The sequence below is a fragment of the Liolophura sinensis genome, chromosome 7 (genome assembly GCF_032854445.1).
Source record: "Liolophura sinensis isolate JHLJ2023 chromosome 7, CUHK_Ljap_v2, whole genome shotgun sequence".
Taxonomy (NCBI): Eukaryota; Metazoa; Mollusca; class Polyplacophora; order Chitonida; family Chitonidae; genus Liolophura; species Liolophura sinensis.
Genome location: NC_088301.1, coordinates 20,516,031 through 20,535,247, shown reverse-complemented (window position 1 = coordinate 20,535,247; position 19,217 = coordinate 20,516,031). Strand labels below are relative to the sequence as shown.

At 41.5% G+C, this 19,217-nt stretch overlaps 2 protein-coding genes across 2 annotated transcripts; both read left to right on the top strand.

Moving 5' to 3' along the window:
* The first annotated feature begins 742 nt into the window (after window positions 1–742).
* LOC135471742 (cell adhesion molecule 2-like) lies at window positions 743–8,018 on the top strand. Its single transcript, XM_064751067.1, has 4 exons — window positions 743–1,335; window positions 4,173–4,528; window positions 5,790–5,912; window positions 7,387–8,018. The coding sequence occupies exons 2-4, from the start codon at window positions 4,186–4,188 to the stop codon at window positions 7,650–7,652; spliced, it is 732 nt and encodes a 243-aa protein (XP_064607137.1). The 5' UTR covers window positions 743–1,335; window positions 4,173–4,185; the 3' UTR covers window positions 7,653–8,018.
* Window positions 8,019–8,476: 458 nt separating this feature from the next.
* Window positions 8,477–18,990, top strand: LOC135471160 (uncharacterized). The gene is made up of 9 exons (XM_064750252.1): window positions 8,477–8,909; window positions 9,229–9,430; window positions 10,400–10,482; window positions 11,155–11,371; window positions 13,918–14,009; window positions 15,136–15,420; window positions 16,382–16,521; window positions 16,986–17,037; window positions 17,434–18,990. Exons 1-9 carry the CDS (start codon window positions 8,792–8,794, stop codon window positions 18,216–18,218), a joined length of 1,974 nt encoding a protein of 657 aa, XP_064606322.1. The 5' UTR covers window positions 8,477–8,791; the 3' UTR covers window positions 18,219–18,990.
* The last annotated feature ends 227 nt before the right edge of the window (window positions 18,991–19,217 follow it).

Genomic DNA, 19,217 nt, shown 5'->3' with positions numbered 1-19,217 from the left:
AATAGTAATATTATACACAGCATACAAAAAATGTATACATTTATATACACATCCTCGCGTTGTTCGATGCCGTGGTAAGATTGAAATATTCATGAGCACGGCATGAAACACAACTCAAAAAGAAAAAAAAAAGAAAATCAATCGGGTTGTTCAACAAACACTCACAACAACGACAAAGAGAATGAGGAATCTTCATCTAGCTAGTCAAATTCTAGTTTTTTTCGGGGGTATTAAGGAGGCTAATTATCCATTAATCACACAGCAGTAGATGTCACATGGCGTAAAATCACTCGGTTTTAATTCAACAAATAAGGTAATTAGTGTCTGTGTTTCACATTGTATAAGCGCCTTCACGGCTTGTCAACACCACTAATACCCTACGCTTGCTGACTCAGCACAGAATGTATCTAAGACGACGTCATATACTGTGTCAGTGCTTTACCGTGAAGGGACTTTACGTCTGATACTCCAGCTCACATTTGCCGTGCGCTGTTTGCCCTATCATGTCAAACAGTTTAACCATATGATGGGGACTTGTACGGTCACACCATCCACCAATCACGATGACAATCGTGGGGTCACATGGATATACCGGATACTGCAGTTTTGATAGGCAGATTCACAAAACATAAAATATATACACATCATATCAAAAGTTTTAATCGTCGGATATAAATAAACGTTGTGTCCGTAAATACATGCGACAGCGCTGGCTTAACTGGCTCTGGAACGCAAATCACTGTCAAAAGCGTGGGCGATCCAAGCCGTCTTCAGATTCGTCGCATTGTTTTGTATGTGACGGTAAAAACAGTCACATGTAACAACAAACCGAGAAGGCATGTGTAGGCCTAGATATTGGGTGTACCGATCTGAGAATCACGGGGACAAGAAGCAAAGGGAACTGAGGAGAAAGTATGAGGGGGACGGGAGAGCAGCCTAATCACATGTAGGTTATGTAACACCACGGTTTTATCACCAGAAGGGCGTAATTCGTTCTCTGGGACCAAATTGATAGTCAGCATATCAGCGCCTGGGTTCACGGAATAAAAAGCACAAGGCGTATATGTCTGTTAGAGAAGTGAGGGTTGTCAGTATGTATACATACAAGGCCTGAGATCCCCGACCCACGTCTTCTCCGGTGCTGGTGGTGTATAGTCAGTGCGTATATGGGTCTCCTCTATTAACCTCTACAAGAATGTCGTGTCGTTTTTACAGCAGTATACTTCGTTAAACAATGACATTGTGTAAACACGACGGAGTTGAGGCGAGCACGCCTCCCGTGTTCTGACTTCAGCACCGTCTTCCTGTCAATGTGTTACAGCCTCATCAGCACAGGTAGGTCCTATTGTTTTTGAGTTTTTTTTTTCTGCACTATATTTCGTTTTACTCCTTTATGTTTTACGGAAGTTTAACGTATCAAATACATCATCAGTCACATGATGTCATATATTCTCCGATAAAGTGTCTACAGATTTTGTCTTAAAAGCTATTTAAATCAATAAAAACTATTGCATGTTTTTTTTTTATTACAAACAAAGGTGGATCGCATGTATGACAATGTAATTTTCCTGAGCGCCTTATATTTTCCCTAAGCGCCTTATAATACTCGGGCAACTGCATGTGTGTGACAACATTGTTCCAGGCAGTGGAGTTTAAACTAACAATATGTGTTTCACCCTGTATACACTCCTTTCTCCCATGCCCGTGGAATGCGATGGAAGTGTTTATAGTTTTATGGTTTTACTATATAACACAGCATATGCGACAGATCAACGTGTCAGTAACAGCGACAAGTATATTTAAATTTTGTGAATGGCACGAACTCTCCCCTAACAAAAACTTCATGTAACACCATCACGAATGTTTTAAGGCAGTATTTATACGATAACTCACCAGGTTATACACCTGTAACGTGGCCAGTGAATATTGAAAAAAGCAACTGAAATACAAATATGTGAAATTTTAGCTATGGATAATACGTGAGAATTTTATCATTTCAATGTGATATTGGATTCCTCCTATTCAGACAACTCTTGTAGCATTTGTATTCCTTAAAATGTTTAAAACTACCACGAAGAGGGATTGGCTATTGTCAACATTGATATTGTATGAATGATACCGCGATTTGAATTCCATGCTTTCGCAAAATCGATGGGGGAATATTAAGTTGAGCCTGTCGGACCATCTTGTCTGTCTGCTTGTCCACTCGTCTGTCTGCTTGTCCACTCGTCTGTCTGCCTGTCCTCTCCTCTGCCTGTGTGTCCACTCGTCTGTCTGTGTGTCCACTCGTCTGTCTGCCTACTCGTCTGTCTGCCTGTCCTCTCCTCTGTCTGCCTGTCCTCCCGCCTGCCTGCCTGTTCACTCGTCTGCCTGCCTGTTCACTCGTCTGCCTGCCCGACTGTCCATTCGTCTGTCTGCTGGTCTGCCTGTCCACTCGTCTGTCTGCCAGCCTGTCCACTCGTCTGTCTGCCTGCTTGTCCACTCGTCTATCTGCCTATCTGTTGACAGCCTGCCTGTCCAATCGGTTGCCTGCCACTCCTTTCATCTGTCTGCTTGTCCACTCGTCTGTCTACCTGCCTGCCTGCCTGCCTGTCCACTCGTCTGACTGCCTGCCTGCCCGTCAGCTCGTCTCTCTGCCTGTCCAAAAATGAATTTTTATATAAATTTTTGTGCAGGTTCACATAAATTTAAAAATTTCCGATATAACTTCTCCGAATTAGCCTGGAATCCATACATGTTATAACGGGCCTTTTTTAAAACAGATTTATAACCGTATATGGTATTTTTGGACAGGTGATTCTTGGGTATCGGTCGGATGGTTCGAGCAATAGGTTAATATTAATATTTATATTACGTAGTCTATTAAAAAGGAAAAACGATGTTTGAAAAGAAATTTGAATCTCACTATAACACGGCTTATATGATAGTACAACAATATAAGCCATTTGTTCCCTTCATATAAGTTATTAAAATCCAGTCGATTATAAAAATGCAGATAGTTTGGCTTCATGGTAATGGAATTGTAGCACAATGTCTCTCCAGATTTTCCCCTTAATAAGAAATTAGATGGGCATATGCCTTCGCATATATCATCCGCTAGGATATACGAGCTGCGGGTTAAATCCCGACTTTACACGTACAGAAAATTTGTAGATTATCCAACTGCCATGATTAGTGAGGCCTTAGGGGTGATAACAAGCGTTCAGTTACAGTCATGTGGCCGTTCCACCAAAGTGAAGTGCGAATCAGTATGTCAAAGATACACCTATGGGATAGCTCTTCACTAACTCCTCAAAGCTCGGTGGTTAATCCCTGTAATTCCCGTCTCACCATGACTCACAAAAAACGACCGCCCTCGCATATAGGTTGAATATTCTTGAATATTACGTTAAACGAGAAGAAAATTTAAATATCAAACAAATGCCACTGAAAAGAGTATGCATTTCCTCGCAGGTGCATGCCATAAAACTTCTAATATGTACCTCAAAATGATAAATTATAAATAAAGTCAGCACCAAAATCCGCTGTGGGCGACTCCATTTTGCCTAAGAACTAGCCTAAGAAGAAGTCTTCTGTGTTAGGAGGAGAATTGCCTTCGGAAACCGTCGAAGTGCAGCTCGTACATTTCCGGTAGAACTCTTCTTCCCCGGTAGCGAAAAATACAGTTTGTTTTTCGCTTGAGAATCGGGAAACCGGAATGTTGGACGTAGGTTCAGAGTTTACACGAACAAGCCGGCAGTTTTAACGACTCACATTGGCTGAGAGATAACACACCCCCAGCATAAATTACAGGGTGTTAAAGATGGAGGACACGATGGACGCGATTTATGCCAGTTTTACCGTTTTCAGGCTTTACGTGTATGACGAGGAAAAATTGCAAAATTATGCAGCAGGCACCCACCAGATAGAGAAAAATGTGCTCTTTTCAACCTATGGCGTCATTTTAAAAGTTTTCTTCTCCTTTAAACAAGAATCAAATGAATATACTATGAATATATTGGACTGTTAGTTCATTAATTTTCATACGCGCTCAACCATTCCAGTGAATTTGATTTAAACACAGTACAAATTAGTGTATATGGAGGTTTTTTTGTTTGTGTTGACAGTTACTGTCCAATCCTGTAATCCAACTGTTGCAATGTGGCATATTGATTCATATAATTTATATGCAGGTTTGTCAATGTGATGGCTGGTGGGCTGTGCCTGGTCACTGTGCTTCTTGTGACCCTGGGAGCTAATGCGGTGTCCGGTGTCACAATCCCGGCAGTACCCGGATCAACCATCACACTCAGCTGTAACAAGATACCCTCCACAAATCTTATCTGGGAACACTGGGACAGTAAGCGGATCATCATCCGAAGTGGTGTCGTCACGAACTCCGTCACGTCATCAAAGTATGTGGTTACACAGAGACAGGACAGCGAATCAGTTGCCGTCAGCTCCGTGACGTTGTCGGATGACGGACAGTACCGCTGTTACTATTCTACCAGCCCTGCCGACGCCCAAGTAATGAATATTAATGTACTAGGTATGAAAGCCTATTTACTTTCATGTACCGTTGACATGAACGAAAATGAATGATAAGCCCATCATGGCTTAACCCTGGGGGCATCCGTGGCTCAGTTGGCTAGCGCGCTGGCTCAGCGTAATGAACCAGGAGTCTCTCACCAATACGGTCTCTGTGAATTCAAGTCCAGCTCATGCTGGCTTCCTCTCCGGCCGTACGTGGGAAGGTCTGCAAGCAACCTGCGGATGGTCGTGGGTTTCCCCCGGGCTCTGCCCGGTTTCTACCCACCATAATGCTGACTGCCGTCGTATAAGTGAAATATTCTTGAGTACGGCGTAAAACGCAATCAAATTAATAAATAATAACATGGCTTAACTCTCGATAAACATATATATATATATATATATATAGATATGAGGTTTAATTCTTATGCCTGCATGTATTTGCACGGAACAGCTCGGAAATGTCATAACGGTTTCCAATAAACTGATTATATTTATTGGCTTTATTATGGCGTACTGGCTGTAAGTCAAATATTTTATATATAGCTCCGCCATATAGCGATCAAATTACGAGGGGTGAGCAAGGTTCGGGTTTGCCATCAACAGCAATGCTGATTCTCAATGCTATGATTCAGTCCCTGGAAGATAATATTATTTCGGAAAAAAAATCAACCGTAAAAATCCCTATATAGGTAGACCTACATGTAGCTACTGCATACAGGACTAATTATAGTTTAAAATGTATTCTAAAGTTTGAAAAAATTCGATCTACTTTATAAATTATAGGATTTTGAACAGTAAAATGTGCTTAGAGGAGGTTGGTATTTTGTGAAAGGTAATCATTTGGACTATTTTCAAATAACAGGAAAGATTATATTTGAGGTGATCGATTTTTTGAAAAAAAAAATGTCTGGTATAGTCTCTTTAAGACTTCAGTCTTGGTGTGAAGCACATTTGAACACGGAGGGTGAGGCGGGGGGGGGGGGGGGGGTGTAGATTCAGATCCATATTATTACGGATATTCCCCACCCATGTCCTTGAGCACGGCCGCCACGAAAAGGCTGAGAAATTGCCGATGTGGCGTTAAGCCATAATTATTCATTCTTGAGCACGGCATTAAACACAAAACAAAAAAGTAGATAGACTAGGTAAGTAAACGACAGACCGCTGTTCCACCGCTGAAAATGTTCTTGAGTACAGCGTTAAGCACAAGACAAGAGGTAGATAGATTGATAAACAGTGACGAGTTGAATTCTAAACCTACATTGTGATGTCCACAGTGAGACCACAGACAGTGTATGCGTCTGGCCCCACAGACCCGGTCAGTCAGGCAACCATTCAGATTCTGACGTGTGAGGTGAAAGTGGCGAAACCTCTGCCGGAAGTGAAGTGGATTCGTAAAGGTTTGATATTATTCACTGCATATTCCCGCTATGCTCTCACCCCACTTGTTCGTGTGTCAGGTAGTCGGCGTGCTCGTCTGTCAGTGAGTCAGTCGACTCGTTTCATGTGTGAATCCGTCGACTGATTCGTCTGATAGTGAATCAGTCAGCTTATTCGTCTGTCAGTGAGTCAGTTGGTTTATTCGTCTGTGAGAAAGCCGGCTTATTCGCCTGTCAGTGAGTCAATCGACTTATCTATCTGTTCATCTTATCTGGCCCCAAGATCAAGTACCTGTTTTAAACTGAATTGAGACAGTCTTAACTTCACGTTTACTGGGTTTAAATTATGACGTAAGTTACGAATTATCTGTAAACAAAAGGTTGTCTAGCTTGGACTTTCATGATAACCCTAGAATAAATGGTTTAACTTCTAAAGATTAGGAATAGTACCACAAGGTATTACTAAGTCTGACTTAATTCCTGGGGCCAGGACCATACACGTTTCTCTTAATGTTTATTTTTATTCAATAAACATATCATAGATTCCTGTGTTTTTACTTTCCTAGGGAATTTGGTGGAAATTAAAGGTCAGGACCCAGTTTCACAATGCGGCGTACAACATTTTTTTATCGTACATTCGTCGTACGATATTATGTATGTCACTATTACCGTATCATTGTCCTGTACATGCGATAATCGCACATGTACGACATTTTTGTGAAACTGGGCCCTGTAATGCTCTCACTGTTTGGTCTTGCATGCAGTTCGGTAGAGATTACTTTCCGACCAGCAGTGTGATAATTGGCACTCCGCTTTCTTCTACCCGAAAACCTGAGCCTTTGAGGCGTTAATCAATAAATAATAAATAAATAAATAAATAAATATTTACGCCGATTGGTGTATTACGCCGTAATATTTCACTTATACGGCGGCCTGCATTATGGCGGAAGGAAACAGGGCAGAGCGGGTGGAAACTCACGACCATCCGCAGGTTGCTGATAGACCTTCACACTTACGGCCAGAGAGGAAGCCAGCTTGAGCTTGAACTCAAAACGACCGCATTGGTGAGGGGCATCTGGGTCATTATGCTGCGCTAGCGCGCTAAACAACTGAGCCACGGAGGCCCCCAACATAAATATTTAAAAACTATTTAAATCTCGTACATACAATGTCACTGCCTAAATTTCTTTCATTGTCGAGTGTGCGGTGTATAGAGTAATTTGTTTCATCTGCAACTTTCAGTCAGGGCATTTTTTTTATATATGTGCTAATCTCACTTTTTTTATCGGCTTAGAAAGCCAAGCGAATTTGAGGTAGGCGCTATGGACGTTAGGCGATGTTTTTCTGTAGGATTATTCGATACCGAACATGTATCTCGGCTGATGCCTCGTACTGTATCGCGTCATCCTTGCCAAATATCGTTTGATGTAGACTAGGTATGTCATGTCGTGTATTAATGGTATTAATTAGACTATCTGTATATCCCTTTCCACAGATTACGGCGGCAACTTCACCGAGTTTGCGGGAACCAATCAGGACTGGTATTTTCAGAACAAAACCGGAAGTCGTGTGAACACTCTCAGGGTCAATGTGACGCGAAAAGCGTACAAAGCTGTGTTTATTTGTCAAGCCGCAATTTCGTATTTCTACACCATCCAGTTTAACGTTACGCTGGATGTTTTCTGTAAGATCACCCCCTTACAAACACTTTCAACAAATTACAGTTTCTTTGTAACTATTGCATTAGACATTTCCCATTGATGGATAAGTCTGATTGGTGCTTGATTACATGGGCATTTCTTACTGTAACAACACATAGCAAAAGAGACAGACGCTATAATTTAATGGCGTATATCATACGGAAAAAAGTAACCAACAGAAATGTATTTCAGGACAAAGGGGAAGAAATAAGAGAGTGAGGCCTGCCAGAAACGACATACAAAATGAAAAACGCAGAAATTATAAATGGTGCAATTTGAAAATGAAACATCATTCTGACGTCACATAGATATAATACGCTGCAGCCATTTGCATTTCGCTACATTTCACTGAATTTACAAGAAGGTGACCACTTTCACAAACCTGCGTAAATCTTAAACTTAAACATTTTTAATAACTTTTCTCCTAAAATGATGGGGTATAACACTGACGACGTCTTTTTCGAAAAAAAGTTACGACAAATAAGACATACGAAGTTTTGTGAAAGTGGCTTCATACCACAGGAGACAATCGTTATAGCTAAGACTTTACACCCGCCCTTATTCTAACTAAGGTGATTATGAATACATTTGTTTTTTCCGGGAATCACATGTGGATTTAGAATATAACTACGTGTATTTGTATAATATAAATAATAAGAGCAAAAACATGGCCTGGAATTAGATTTGAGAAAGCTGCTGTTCTGATGCATCAAAAAGTCGCAGTGCAATTGTTTTACAATATAAGGGCTCTTCTTTGGCTAATAAACATTTCTTCAACTTTAATACTCCAGCCTGATAACAAAGACGTTTTAATAATGTGGACTGATTTATATTATATAATAAATCAGTGGATTTGGCAGCTAAGCTACTTGTACTTTCGTTTCTGGATATTCCCATAACAAAGAACCATGTACCGATGATGTGCTTAAGAAATTATTCTTTGCCCTGCTTTTGCTGAGAAGTCTTCTTTCTGCTACTTTCACTTTCGTTTGCTTTCCTTTAGTACTGCCCTTGGCCCCTGTCATCTCCGGCCTGGCACCCTCCTACGATCCCGGCACGCCGTCCAGCCTTCTATGTACAGCACGAGGGGCACGCCCAGCGGCCGACATAAGCTGGTCACTGAATGGGCAGAAAATCGAGAGCATTAATTCCTTACCTGAAATCAGCGCCAACGGGACTTTCGTGTCGACCAGTACTTTGATGATGACTACACCATTCAGGGACGAGGACGCTACGGTGACATGTTCGGCCACAAACACGGCGGTACAACACTCCGAGCTCCCAGCACCCGCCTCAAGCATTACTCTCAGGATTAACTGTAAGTCATACAAGTAATGTTAAAATGGGGCCCGGGAAAACTTATTTGAATACTGCATATGCTATATGCAGTACAAAAAAATGACTTATTTATGTAATTATTTGATTGGTGTTTTACGCCGTACTCAAATGTTCGAAGTACTACAGCACGGAGAGTAAAACTTAAGAACTTATTTAGTTCCTTAGAATGAGGTCTAGTCCCTGAGCAGTGACTGCTCCGCCCTGTGTAGCAAACCTTGAAAAAAAAACTTGTATCTAACACAGCCTACGATAGAACAGGTCTAATATAGTTAACAAGCTTATATATGAAAATGTTTCAGACGCCCCCACGGTGAAGTTAAACTTTACCCTTGACGTAGTCAACGAAGGTGAAGACGCTGTGTTGAACTGTGTCGTCTCGTCGCGCCCCCTACCTGAAGCCAGCGAGATTAAATGGTTGAAGGGTGACACTGTGACGTCAGGTGGTCGATATACTGTCGGAAACGCCAGCAACCCTTATCTACTCATACGAGATGTAAACAGGTAAGGTGAAAGTCTTCGTATGGAGAATTCCAAGGAACGAATCTATTATTAGTCCCAGAACCGTGGGCCTGCATTTATTTATTTATTCTTTTGATTGGTGTTTTATGCCGTACTCAAGAATATCTCATTTATACGACGGCGGCCAGCATTATGTAGGAAACCGAGCAGAGCACGTTCGGCAGACGTATGTGCGGCCCGTGGAGTTGTAAAACATAATTATTTATTATTTTTAGTTTTCATATCAAATGTCTGTGGCACAAGTGTTCCGATTCTCAACGCTATAGTCCGGTTGAATGTTACGTCTATGTCTGGAACCATTCAGACGACGGGTGTTTGCCAAAGATAACTGAAGGTGCATGGGTTTGATGGGTAGGGAGGAAGGGGGTAGGGTGGGTGTTAGTCCTCAAGGGCACTATGTTAGTACCAACTGACGATGTGAAGTCCAGCTTATGCTATGTTACGGCCTATTTTCTGCCATCTAACGCTGCCTTAGTTTCATCTTTCACGGCATCAGTCTGATAATCTGAAAGGGAAAGTTTGGTGGTGATTTCGTCTATAGGCAAAACGACGATTTCTCGTCCACATGGTTATCAAATTTGCCTTTATAAGAAGCCATTATGAGCATCATATGGTTGTCGAATTTGCCTATACAATGTATCAAGCCACCAGGAACTTTGTATTTCCATGTGTGAAGTGCATGGCCTTGCGCTTAGCTGCTCCTCAAATCTTGTCATCCTCATTTGGCGGCCATCTTGATTCAGATGGCAACTGGGACAGCACAAGCCTAGCGGTACCTTAAAATCTGAGGTACTGGAATCTCAGTGTAATTTCCGGTATGCCTGAGAAACGTTTATCATTCAAACATCTCGTTCTAATGGTAGAACAACTCATGATTGTTCCCAAAGCCTAACATAGAGTTTTGATAAAGTAAAACATTTTAAACGTCGTTGCTTTTTTTTTTTTATCCAGGCATGACTCTGGGACATACAGATGTCACGTGTCTAACCACTTGGGCTTCGCAGAGAGCGAGTCGATAACACTGGTTGTGCATTGTAAGTATCAACTGATAATGCTGGTGGTGCACTGTAAATATCATTTGATAACACTGGTTGTGTAATGTAAGTATCAATTGATAACGCTGGCTGCTCATTGTAAGTATCAATTGACAACACTTGTTCTGCATTGTAAATATCAATTGATAACACTGGTTGTGTAATGTAAGTATCAATTGATAACGCTGGCTGCTCATTGTAAGTATCAATTGACAACACTTGTTCTGCATTGTAAATATCAATTGATAACACTGGTTGTGTAATGTAAGTATCAATTGATAACGCTATGTACGAATGACTTTACTGTAGGTAGAAACTTTTATACTGATGTCAATTCTGACACTAGTCACTATATATGTTGCCATAAATGTTACGCCAAGCACATAAGACAAGCCCTGGAAAAAGAAACATGAAGCAGGAATTACCATCTTTAAATCGTCGAACTGCACTCAAAGAATAACTCGTTTTCCACATTTACACCTCTCAGGCTATGCAATGTAAGACATATGAATGGGACAAACGAACAGAAGTGACACTATATGGGCTTTGTGTCAGTTGAGTTCGGAGTTCGAATCCAGTCTTGCAATGGTAGAAAACTGTGATGTTAGAAACCATGGTTAATATGATCAAATAAACCTTAACCTCACACCACCGTTTACTTGTGTCTTGCAGACAGACCATATTGTTCTGTAAATCATAGAACAAAGTACGCCGTACCCACGGGCTATAGTGCTAAGATACGGTGTGTGGTCGGAGCTTTTCCTAACGATGTGACATTTCGCTGGATTAACCCTAGTATTGACGGTCGGGTGTCTGTGTCAATAACCCGGGGGGTAGTGGAGCATTCAGACCCGTACCACGCTGTCAGCTATCAGAACGTCTCTATCAGGTAAGGCGAAGGGTAAGCCATGATTATAAGACATTCCAGGTGGTAGGATTTAGGATGTATTTTGTTAAGTCCAAAAATAATATTGCTTCATCACAAAGACTCTTTCTGTGTTGCACGTGGCATCTTGCTATCGATCATCAATATAATAGACTGTTACATGGCGAGTTAATAGCGAGACCCCCCCCCCCCCCCCGGGGGGGGGAGGAGGATGGGAAGGCGGAACCATAATCATCCACAGGTTGCTGACAGGCCTTCCCGCATACACACTTGAACCCAAGGCGACCGCATTGGTGAGAGTTCCCTTAGTCATCGCGCTACGCTGGTACGCTAATCACCCCGGCCGCTGGGCCCCCTTTTAAGTTTTGAAATGTACAATAGAAAATTCAGTTTTTAAATCTAGCTAAGAACCTTTCCTGCTTTTACCGTAATTCGGAGCAAAGCCGTGTAATCTAGTGTTAATTTATGCTTTTGCGATGATGATATGTGGGCAAACAGAAAGGCAGGACTCCAGTTTTACAAGAGGGCAATGGTTAATCCGTCACGGGATCGAGACGCCATTTGGAAATGGTACCACATCGTTAGGATGAAATTAAACATGCTTATTGGCTAATAATCAGGACGTATTAGTAAGTTCTTGAGAAATACTTATAAATAATAAGCATAGATAAAATATAAATAACTAAATAAATAAAAATGAGTATCTGTCCTTTCCACGCAGGGGAAATAGTGTGTGGATTATTTAGTCAAGATGAATATTTGTTGTCGTTAAGTCACCCATTTCCTACCATTAATTTTGGCAGGAGTTGTGTACCTAAATGTAAAGGCCCGTTGTGTTTATAAAATCTGTGACGAATCCATCACCATTTTGTATTTGAGCGTGTTTTCCACTGCCGGTTTATTTGGGTGATTATTTCTCTTGGGTGATATAATTTAGCGTATGTAAAAGGAAACATGAAAAGTCATATCCAGTACGGATTGCATGGGGACAGCAAAAATGCTTGTTAAATTACATTCCCAATCAGACAAGCGAGACTTCTAATAATCTGTGGTTATCATACTGCATGTTTGACCTGATTGTATTAGCATAACCTTTCAGACAGGGTTTAATCATTCCAATATTACGGCTCGCCCAGTTATTAACGTGGTATACAACAGCAAAATCACGAATCAACAATTAAGCAACAATTGTTCGGACCTAATTTCGTAATAGTTCTTGCTAAGTAAATAATTATTGCCACATTCATCAGATTCCAACATGTTGATATAGTTGTGAGGGACATGATTTTTAATTGTCTCTGGCTCATTCACTTTGTTACTCATACAACCGTCAATTTCACTGTGTGCTTATTAGCATTGTATATATGTATTTTTTCATAGCTTGTTATTCATTGCTTGAAGGATACATGAAGTGACTTTTTCATTTCTGAAAATGCAGTTTAGAATGTGTTAAATATAACGAATAAAATATGAAAGCACAAAAGATTTTCTCAACTTTTTGGGGGTGGGTGGAGGTGGTGGGGGGGGGACGTAAAAATGCCCATAAACTACAGTTTCAGTAAGTTCATCACCTTTTCTTAAGATTTCCCATCCTGCATAAAACAGAAAGGTTATCAAAGGTTATGGAATATGTCTCAGAAACGAAATAAAAAAAATCAGTTTTTTGGGTTCAATAGTGTAGACTTCCCAGACTGAAAAAGGGCCGGTTTGGTGCCAGCTTCGTTCATTTATTTATTTGATTGGTGTTTTGCGCCGCACTAAAGATTATTTCACGTATACGACGACGGTCGGCATTATGGTGGGAGGAAACCGGGCAGAAACTGGCCACGACCGTCCGCAGGTTGCAGGCCTTCTCACGCACGCCCGCCCGCAGAGGGAAGCCAACATGAGTTGGACTTAAACTCACAGCGACCGCATTGGTGACAGGCTTTTGAGTCATTGCGCCGCGCTGGCTTGCTAACTCTCTCGGCCACGGAGGCCCCAGCTCCCTTATCACCAGTTTATGGCTGTTAGCATGTACACGTCCATCAGTAGTTCTAATGTTTGATTTGCCCAAAAGCGGGAGGGCGAGGGGTGTTTGCACAAACTTGCACCTGTCACATCGGAAATAAGTAAAGAATCTGAGCTGGCAATAGTCGTTTTGCGTTTGCTCGGGTGAAAACGGTTGACCAAACCGGGCTGTTCTAATTCAGGCCACCAAAACTGGTGGGTCAGAAAATGCTGCTGTGAATAGAGCAGGCCACTTTTTTCGCAGTGTCAACGTCCGAGCCGGCTACTAATCGCCATGTTTCCCAGTATTACTACAACTAATGCCTTTCGCAACTCTGTCAAAAAAGGGTTGTTGCTGTCCTTTCAAGAAGCATTTCGTGGATGAAAAAAGAACAAAGAAAAACAAAATTCTTTACAACGCAAAATCCCATCGTTTGAAACCAATGATATGATCAAAGAATAAACCTGTCAAACCATTGCATTCAGTCTATCTGTTTCGCTCAATGCTATTGGAATGTAAACACGTAATGCTTTCGCTTTGTTCTTTCACATGCACACAGTCGCAAGGAAGATTACAGATCTGTTATTTGCAACGCATCCAACAGTATTGGGGCCATGCTGGAGAGTTGCTATATTCACATTGTACCTCCTGGTAAGTTCCATACCTTTTTGCTCATGCATGATACATATGTAAGGAACGGGTCGCGGTAAAGTGGTTAGAGGCGTTTGTTTTTCAATCGCAAGAATACACGACGTGTTGGTTCGATCTGTGCACCCCCCGCTGTTTCTCCTCGCGAGACCACACAGACAATAAAAGGTCGGCAATGGTCTTGCCCCTTTTCGCAGCCTAATGTTTGTTTAAGAACACTTGCCTTCCACAAATACGGTGTACATATCTGTTCGTCACACGTGGGAAAGTTCGTCATTAGCTTGCCAAAGGTCTGTAGTTTTCTCCACTAAGTGAAAAAAAAAACTCTTCGAGATGGCGTTAAACAACAATCAAATAAATAAATACAAGATAAATGCAGCTGTCGAATATGATTGACGAAACATCAGTCAACCAGATAACTATTCACGGTGTCCCCCTTCAATTTTCTATACGGTTTCTTCTGAAAAAATGAATTGAAATTTATGGATACTGTATGTCGGATTTTTGAACTTATTTTTAATGAAAACTTGCGTTTATTTTTCTATATTTATATTAAGTATGTTGAATTAAGCACTCAAAAATATTACCTGTAAACTTTAACAAAGTCTGTAGTATGATAGGTGCTAGAGTATATTCTGTTATTATAACGTAGTACGGTGTCATTTATAACATAATATTTTGTAAATACAATGCAGTCTTCTTGAATTGATATAATATATTTGCTAATTTTAAGAGAGTTATTTGCTGAAATAACCGAATACATTCTAGCATCACGTAGACTACAGTTTGTCTGCTAAATTTAACAGATTATTTACTGAGAATAATAATAGGTCTATCGTTTCCTCTCTCTGACCGATTCAAGTTAGAACCAGTTAACTGTGTTTACAGAAAGACTGTATTTAGGTCAGGAAAAGTGCCTGGTTTCAGAGGTATTTATACAACCATATAGGAAACCCCAAATATACACATGCCATAAAAACGTCGAAGTTGTGACAGCACACAGCAAAGAATAACTATTGCGACATATCCATGTATTAATTCAATATCACGACAGTGGAGAGTGGTAGTTTTATACTGGGTACTGCATTTTAACTACACTCTTGCAGTTGCCCTTTCCTTCTCTGACTAGGTCCCTCGGAAGCCCCAACCAATTGCTCCGTCCGTGACGTCACCAACGGCTCTCTCATTCTTACGTGCCGCCCTGGATTTGATGGCGGCTATCCTCAGACGTTCATCCTGTACCAAAGTCAACCTCATCGCCATTTTCAGCTCGCCCAGATCTGGGACACACCACAGTTTCTCGTTACAGGCCTGCTGCCAAACACATCATATAATCTACGTGTGTGTTCCAGAAACGAAAAATATCCATCCAACGAGAACTGTTCTTCTATTTTGACCGCCCGGACCCTGTCAGGTTCAACATTCTTTTCCTTTCTTTTTTTTTACATCTTTCTTTATTTATTTGTTTATTGGTTGGTGTTTTACATCATACTCAAAAAATTTTCACTCCTACCGCGGCGGCCAGCATACTGGTGGGAGGAAACCAGATAGAGCGCCGGAGAAAACCCACAACCTCCGCAAGTTTGTTAGAATTATAAAATTATCCGCCCAAAGTGGGTGCAGCCCCCCCCCCCCCCCAATTTGGTTCTGTTATTCAGCGCGCAGCGTAATGACCCAGGAGCCTCTGACCAATGCGGTTGTTGTGAGTTCAAGTCTAGCTCATGCTTGATTACTCTCAGGCCGCATGTGAGACGGTCACCCAGCAACCTGCGGATGGTCTTGGGTTTCCACGAGCTCTGCCCGGTTTCCTTCCACCATAATGCTGGCCGCCGTGGTATTAGTGAAATATTCTTGAGTACGGCGTAAAACACCAACCACAAAAAAAAATAAATAAAAATAATAAAAAATTATTCACAAATTATTCTTCTGTCGTTTTTTTTACACTTTATTTAACACAATAGGCCACCGTAAGTAAGGCGTATATTAACGTGACCCCATTCTTGGTGAGATAACAAACAAAAGACATGAGCATTTAAACAATATTTTCTTATGTTATTTAAAAAATATTCTTATGTCTGTGTAAACTTCGCCTGAATTTTCTAATAAATATTTTGGCGGACGAAGTGTTATAAAGCCTTCTTACTAAAGACAATTTGGAGAAACCATCAGACGGTGAGTTGGGGTGGTCAGATCAAATAACGCAATTTCTTCTTAACATCAGGAGACATACCGTATACATATATTCAGCAAACTTTATGGTTTCATGCGCACCTTCACCAGTTTTATTTTCTTTCACCGGATTGACTGACAGCGTATAATTCAAATGTTTGATGAGAACCAGATAAATCACCAGTATTGTTCATTTTGTGACCAAGGTTCTTCTTCTGCGCTTCCCGATGGCGAGGTACAGACAGCAGGGATTGGTGCTTACATAGCTATTCCCATCTGCTTACTCTTGATTATTGTCTTCATCGCTCTGTTCCTTGTATACTGGAGAGTATACAGAGCCAAACGGGTAAGCCATCCTCATAGTCTTCATAGCTTTGTGCCCTGTCTACCCATTACTGGAACGTATATGAAGCCAACTGGTAAACCATCTTCATAGTCTATATACATAACGCCTACGGAGTGAAGGGTTCAATAGTTTCGGGTATCCAAACAACACATTATGTAATTACTAACATTTACTTCTGCGAACAGTCGTGTGATATATAAAGTCATCAAAGGAAGGGACAGCATTCTTTCATTTATTTATTTATTTGATTGGTGATTTACGCCGTACTAAAGAATATTTTACTCATACGGCGACGGCTAGTATTGTGGTGGGAGAATTGTTACATAATCGGAAAGTGGAACAGCCACGCTTAAGCGTTATAAGTAATGTTTAAATGTTTATTATGTGATTCTGATTTTTATGGAAAAATTTACATTCTGTGCGATAATTGCCCATAGTCCAAATGGATGTATTAATTGTTGTAGGACGATAAACTTTCCCCTGGCAGGGTTGTTGTTGCAAGAAGCACTGGGTCACGTGAGTACAGTCGGGTTTCACTCCATTTTTAACCTCGGTGTATTTTGAGGAGAAACTTATTGCTAGAAAATAACACGAACGATCAGTTTTATCACACATTACATTACACAGTCTTAAGGTAGCTGTGGAAAGAAACTTTGTTCAACTGCCACACCGCTCTTATCACCAGCTTCCGATATTTGTTCTTTAAGATAATCCTGTACTTTACATGTCTCAGTAAAATAATACATCAGTAATAACGAATTCATGTGAATATGCCTGACGTATTACATCACGTAATATTTCAAGTACCGTTAGTCATATTTTGACAAAACATATTATACCCGAACATGCCTTTTATGTATAATGCGCTGACTTCAAACCTTTAGTGATGCTACCCAATTTTTTTCTTGGTAGTCGTTTTCGATCGTGGCAGTCAGCGCTGGAGAAAATATTTCACGAAAGGAAGTTTGAAACCAGCCATGACTGCTGGCAAGGGTGATCTGTACAGAGCCAGGGAGAAACAACTACAGGCGATTGTAGACAGGATAGACTGGCGAGAAGGGCTGAGAGACGTGGATTACAAGAACAGGTGTGCTGATACCGAGAGTGCGGCCGCGGATGACATAGAGCTTACAGACAGCATTTCCGGTAGAGAGTCAAAAGGGCAACGCACACGGCCTGACGGTAACACGATGACAGTTTCCTGCCACTTACATGGGACCGAAACGGGAACGGCTGTGTCTGGTCAGATGAACGGAGATGAAGCGGAAACGGACCACAATGGTAATGGTGTATTGAACTGTGCCTTCGAGGATAGCGGGGCTATCGGCGTAGTCAAGCAGAACATGGATATGACTTACCTTCGTAGGAGACTGCCCACGGAGTCGGAAACGGACTGTGAAGGCAGCAGTGAGACGACGGTGACTGGGATGGACCGGATGGCGGCGAGCGGGTCCGAGATGGATTCGGGATCCCCGCGGAAACTGTACAGCGACTCGGATCGGAAGTCTGATTGCAGTACCTTGCGTAGTGGACATTACGGTGATGGGGTGGCTCGCAGTGGCAGCTATAACATAGCTATAAGCGGCAACGATGACTCTAGTTCTAAGAGTGCGAGTACTACAACAAGCGGCGCTCAGTCTACATTTTGTCACCTGCAAGATGAACGCTATCAGGGAATAGAGCCAGTTTATTTCTAATTACGCTACCAAGTGCTGCGAACTGACCTTGTGATGCATAGTGCGTGACGTATAGTTCGTGATATATTATTCGTGACACAATGTTGGTGACACAACAATTCGTGACACAGAGTTCGTGTGCATACTTGCTGAGAGGCATAGCTCAGTGATGCAAATTTCGTGAGGCAGTTTGAAAGTTCATGAGGCAATTTGCGCGAAATGGTGCTGTGAATGGTGTGCATAGTAACAAAGCTCTATGTTTGACGTTCACAACAGGAACCTGGACGCCGTGGGTGTCAGCTGCGAATCGTATTTTGTGTGCATATCCATGGCCTGTAGCACAGTGTGATAACAATGCAGTGCCTCATGACGATAACGTTCATCGTTCTTATAATTTCCTCTTATTTTTTGTGTCTACTTAGTATTTCCTCTTGTGTAATATATTTCAGCTGTTGATATTTTTCATGGTTGGATTAGAATTTCTTTTGATTTAATCTGCACCGAGGTGTGTTCAGATGCTAGCGTGTATGTATGCGTGTCTTCTCTGTCTTGGAAATGAAGAAATATACTCTGCCTTGGGACTGTTTTTCAGCCTGTTGGCCTACCGTTGTTTTCTGTCCACTGATTTAAATTGTGAATCCACTGTGGAATACAATTTATTATACTAATTAGAGTATAAAAAAGACGAATAAAAATACAAAGACCATACCGACGGTAAATTTGTAGTGGACTTTATATATCTCCAGATCTCGACTTTCTAGATTTCATGATTGTGAAATTACATATGAAGATCCTTTATCAATCACCTTCAAATCTTGCTTGTGAACTAGGTCTTTGCTTTACGATCACAACTAGGGCGTGCGTGGTCGAGCAGCTTAGCACGCGTGCACTCCGCACTGACCCATGGGCCTCCCACCAATGCGATTGCTGTGAGTTCAAGTCCAGCTGATGCTGGCTTCTTATCAGGCCATACGTGGGGAGACCTTCCACTAACCTGCGGATGGTCGTGGGTTTCCTGTG